Source organism: Mizuhopecten yessoensis, unplaced genomic scaffold (genome assembly GCF_002113885.1).
Source record: "Mizuhopecten yessoensis strain PY_sf001 unplaced genomic scaffold, ASM211388v2 scaffold6113, whole genome shotgun sequence".
Taxonomy (NCBI): Eukaryota; Metazoa; Mollusca; class Bivalvia; order Pectinida; family Pectinidae; genus Mizuhopecten; species Mizuhopecten yessoensis.
Window position 1 is genome coordinate 232,245 of NW_018406386.1, and position 5,826 is coordinate 238,070.

A 5,826-nucleotide genomic window follows, 5' to 3' on the forward strand; every position below is an offset into this window, starting at 1 on the left:
AAAAAAAAAAAAAAAAAAAAAAAATATAACAAGTTTCTACCTGTGTGTTACTAGGGTGTGTGTCAGCTGGGAGATACTGACAGCCAGAAAGACCGAGCTTTCCAGCGTATTGATATTAGGTCAGTATGACAGAGACAAGCTTGTTAGTTACTTAGTTACTGTTAGTTACTGTCAGTGTTCTTCTGAATGTACTTGATTTATCCAGGTAAAATAGACTTATTCTGTTTATATACCACTAGCTCTGATGCCTGCCAGGTTTCTGGGGCTCTGTAGGGGTATACCAATGGAAAATGTGGTACATGTGTTGACTTTATATCCAGTCAATTTTAAAAGTGTGAACATGTACTGGATAAGCATTGTAGAACCAGGAACTCCTATATCATTATAGATCTGAGATACGTTAATGATCAAGTAACGTCACATTTATCTATTGTTAAATACTAGTGTAATGGTTTTGAGTGCGTAGATGTTTTTAGATCCTGTATCGGGAAATAAACTGAACTATTACCTTACTTAATTACAAAATACAATATTTTATATCAGATAGTCATCAACATTCCTGCATATTTCTCCATTGTGTTCTCCTGATGAATGTCTTTTCATGACTTAAACCCTTGTTTTAAAAACATTGGTCAAACTGCTGGTATATTGTCCTGAGGTGAAGCTGGAGGCCAGTATATCAGGCTGAGGACCAATAACTTGGCCGATACAGAAATAGCTGTAGTGTTGTAACAATCTTGTATTACCTCCCTTCCATTACTTTCAGGGCACAAATAACATCATTTTTAAAACAAGAGTATTAGTCATGAAAAGAAATTACAGAAATAATTATTCATCTATAACCCTAAACTATATAAACACTCCATAACACGGTATACACACTCCTTAACACGGTAAGAAGCATATACGCTCTGTAAACTGTATAAACACCATACACACTCCATAACACAGTAAGAAGCATATACGCCCTGTAAACTGTATAAACACCATACACACTCCATAACACGGTAAGAAGCATATACGCTCTGTAAACTGTATAAACACCATACACACTCCATAAGAAATTTTCTTTCCACAGGTTGATACCCAACGACCAGTACTTCTGTGCCCTGATCTACTTCACTGGCAGTGACCAGTTTAACAAGGGCATGCGGGCACATGCATTGGAACAGGGCTTCACTCTCAATGAGTACTGTTTAAGGCCAGTTGGTAGTACAGGTAGGTATTTGTCTGTGTCAAGTACTGCTGCCTATAAAAATGGCATAACAAGCCTATAATAAATGTGTCCCAGGCAGCAACACGGTATATGCAGAATCTTGATCTGTTCAGAGAGGGAGATTAATAACGATGTTTTTATTGTCATTACCAAATATTGAGCTAGGTCGACTCCCATATCTCGGTTGAAACGGTTCAGGTGGCGCAGAAACATTCCTTGATAAACCCTTGATAAACAAAAGCACTTGGAACAAATTGTAGCCAGAGCTAAAAAAAAATGCACAGTTTCGGAGAATAAATAACAATATATCATTAATAATGTCCTTCTTTCACGTGTCCACTAAATTATATAATGTATCTTAAAATATACATGTGGATTGTCCTCGTTTTATTAAGAAATGATGCAAACTAGTGACAGTCAGCATTTCAGTTCCGGTCAGCCTTGGTTCAGAACTGCTCTGTTGTGTGATGGGATAGCGAGCTTTTAAAAATCTAGAACAAAGTGATGATATAGAAGCTGGCTTAACAGTAGTTACAATCTGTACTAACGGACATTATCATTGATGTGTTTGACTAAATCTCAAGTAGCTCCAATCTGTACTAAAGGACATTATCATTGATGTGTTTGACTATATCTCAAGTAGCTACAATCTGTACTAAAGGAAATTATCATTGATGTGTTTGACTATATCCCAGCAGTTACAATCTGTACTAACGGACATTATCATTGATGCGTTTGACAGTATCTCTATACTAACGGACATTATCATTGATGTGTTTGACAGAATCTCTGTCCTAACGGACATTATCATTGATGTGTTTGACAATATCCCAAGTAGTTACAATCTGGACTAACGGACATTATCATTGATGTGTTTGACAGAATCTCTGTACTAACGGACATTATCATTGATGTGTTTGACAATATCCCAAGTAGTTACAATCTGGACTAACGGACATTATCATTGATGTGTTTGACAATATCCCAAGTAGTTACAATCTGTCCTAACGGACATTATCATTGATGTGTTTGACAATATCCCAAGTAGTTACAATCTGGACTAACGGACATTATCATTGATGTGTTTGACAATATCCCAAGTAGCTACAATCTGTACTAACGGACATTGTCATTGATGTGTTTGACTAAATCTCAAGTAGCTCCAATCTGTACTAAAGGACATTATCATTGATGTGTTTGACTATATCTCAAGTAGCTACAATCTGTACTAAAGGACATTATCATTGATGTTTTTGACTATATCCCAAGTAGTTACAATCTGTCCTAACGGACATTATCATTGATGTGTTTGACAATATCCCAAGTAGTTACAATCTGGACTAACGGACATTATCATTGATGTGTTTGACAATATCCCAAGTAGATACAATCTGTACTAACGGACATTATCATTGATGCGTTTGACAGTATCTCTATACTAACGGACATTATCATTGATGTGTTTGACAGAATCTCTGTCCTAACGGACATTATCATTGATGTGTTTGACAATATCCCAAGTAGTTACAATCTGGACTAACGGACATTATCATTGATGTGTTTGACAATATCTCAAGTAGCTACAATCTGTACTAACGGACATTGTCATTGATGTGTTTGACTAAATCTCAAGTAGCTACAATCTGTACTAAAGGAAATTATCATTGATGTGTTTGACTATATCCCAGTAGTTACAATCTGTACTAACGGACATTATAATTGATGTGTTTGACTATATCCCAAGTAGTTACAATCTGTACCAACGGACATTATCATTGATGTGTTTGACTATATTCCAAGTAGTTACAATCCGTACTAACGGACATTATCATTGATGTGTTTGACAGAATCTCTGTCCTAACGGACATTATCATTGATGTGTTTGACAATATCCCAAGTAGTTACAATCTGGACTAACGGACATTATCATTGATGTGTTTGACAGTATCTCTGTACTAACGGACATTATCCTTGATGTGTTTGACAGGCACACCAGGAGAGCCACTCCCGGTATCCTCTGAGGAGGACATCTTTGATTACCTTGGGATGGAGTTTAAAAAACCAGCAGAAAGAAATCTGTAGTCATTATAACTAAAGCTATAAGGACATTCTGTGTAGCTGAGATCAATTTGTTAACGATGCCTTGAGAGAATGTTCAGATGAAATAACATACTTGAAAGACTGAATTTTACACACCAACTGTAGGATTAGAATAAATGTAGTCTCAGATGGCTTGTCTTATTTATTGACATTCTAGTGTATGTATGAAATAGTTATCTTATCCAGTAGCTGCCATACCTGTTGTACTGCTGCAGAGAAGTATTGGGTGAGCTATAATGGCAATATAAAGGGTGAATGTGTGCATGTCTTTATACCACCCTGTGAGAACTGATGCTAGGATAATTGTCTTTATAAATGATTTAGTTACATGATAAGGTTAGTTGTAAGGTTCCAATTTACATGTTCGTATTTGTGATTTGTGAATTATGTTCAGTGTATGCAGCATCCATTATTAAATGTTTACTCTCAAATATTTCTTTGCTTTGCAAGGTTCTGGAAACTTTTACATTTGTTGAAGACAACTTTGAATTGAAATGTTTGTGATTTACTGGGTCTGAAGGGCCATAGTGAGCTATGCTGTATGTACTGTGGCATCCGTCGTCTCTCCATCAACAATCTCTTCTGAATTGCCGATTGGAATTTAACCAGATTTGACTGGAAGCATCCCTAGGTGTTAGGGATACAACATGGTACCATTGGTGAGGCTGAGAGGCGGGCCAAAGAGGGGTAATTTGGCAATGTTGCTTTAAATGACTTTTCCTCTAGAACTGGCCCCGAGCCTGGCCCCACAACTCGAGACATCATTACAGGGTCCTATTTTAAATGGTTGGAATCCCCACCACATAACCCTATATAAAACTGCTGGGCCATAAAAAGACAAACACAATCATGATATTAGAATTGACCCAGGGGTCTGGCCACAACCTTAGGGACTTAGTTTCTGGTTCACAACTTAGAAAGTAGAAACAGTCAGTCGAAGTTTCCATCCTAGAACTACTTACATGAATGTAGTTACTGTGCATGAAAGTTCAATTACAGATATACAACCAGGTATAACCTCAGGGTTTTGCCTTGCACATAGGAACTTGGTCCCTGGGTCATTACATTGTTAGGGGACCCAAAATGGAACACTTTCTGAAGGAAAATATAAATATTTCCTATAAAGTTTTTGAAAGACCTTTTTTTTTTACTGAAATGAAACAATACATGTCTTTTACTTTTTATGTAATTCTTGGGTATCACTAGCTCTTGTGTCTATTTATAGATCTTGTTAAAGTGAGTGGGATTCACTTGGAGATTTTACCTGGTCAAGTACCCAAAATGGAACACTTCATCATAGAAGTCAGTTCATGAAAATAACTGACAGCATTAGAAATAATTTTCTTCATTTCAAAAATGTTTTGACAATTTCTTTGTTTGAACATACAGTTTTTCATGTTAAGAAATATGATAGGATATTTATGTTGTATACCGTACTGTCTCCCAGGAAAAAAAATTCATTTCAATTTTTTAATATTTCAACTGAGTTATGAGCAATGTTTCAGAGGAAGGCAGATGAAATTTGCTAAAAGATCCATAAAACTACATTATGTATATAAATCTTGATTGAGAATACATACCACTCATTCTTTTGGCAAAATAGAAAATGCTGCATCATATATATCTAAAGTGTTCCATTTTGGGTACCCTCACCCTATGGTTCAGATCCCTACCCCGTAACCTTATATGTAATTGATGGGCATGAAAAATCATATATAGATATGTTACCAGGATTGGCCTTGGGGTCTGCCCCATCCCTGGTTACTTACCCTGTCTCTTGGATCTTATTTGTATACAGTACTACTTTTAATGAGGATATTTTGCCTAATTGTTTAAAGGTAGGGTCAACGCCTATGGAGATTTAACATTAGCGTCGGCCCCCACTAAGAATTTCAAAACAAGATAAATCCAAAAAGGTATGGGTATAGGAAGCTTAAATCAGGAACAGTAAGTTTCAGAATTCATTTGATGATAAATGGGACCTCCTTGACTTACACCTGTGTGGGTGTTAAAGGTGCAGTAATACAATTCCTCCTAGAGCATTTAAATGGCACAATTACTATAATATGATATCATCATTGTGTGCAACATATTACAACTGTTATTTTGATACTGAATATTACACTACTTCAATAAAGAATTGTTCTATTTATTTAAGATTTAAGCAGAAAAGTGTGTGAAATTTCATTTTTAATGAGAAATTTACGATGGCCGATAGCGGCCGACAGAACACTCATGTTAGTAAGAAGTGTTTTGTCTGACAGTTTGTCAAATTATAAGTGGGCATTTTACACATTTTGTAAAAAGTGTAAACTGTCATGACACTGTCAATTCATGCAAGGCAGTTTACTCATTTTTCTTTCACAAAATAAACATTGGGGGAGGAGGGAGAGATGGAAATACGGTCACATTCCAAGGGCTGAGGGACTAAAATGAACAAAAGATAATCCGTAGTAGCGTAGAAGTTAATCACATGAAAGTACTGACTGTTCAAAATGCTAGACATGTCA

At 36.1% G+C, this 5,826-nt stretch overlaps 1 protein-coding gene across 1 annotated transcript in view; it reads left to right on the forward strand.

Moving 5' to 3' along the window:
• The window catches only part of LOC110451511 (DNA polymerase beta-like), a 20,064-nt gene extending 14,841 nt beyond the window's left edge, over positions 1 to 5,223 (forward strand). Inside the window, exons 11-13 of the mRNA XM_021499573.1 lie at positions 55 to 119; positions 1,079 to 1,218; positions 3,204 to 5,223. Of these exons, the coding sequence (XP_021355248.1) occupies positions 55 to 119; positions 1,079 to 1,218; positions 3,204 to 3,298 (300 nt within the window). The 3' untranslated portion in view covers positions 3,299 to 5,223. The remainder of the gene's footprint in view (positions 1 to 54; positions 120 to 1,078; positions 1,219 to 3,203) is intronic.
• The last annotated feature ends 603 nt before the right edge of the window (positions 5,224 to 5,826 follow it).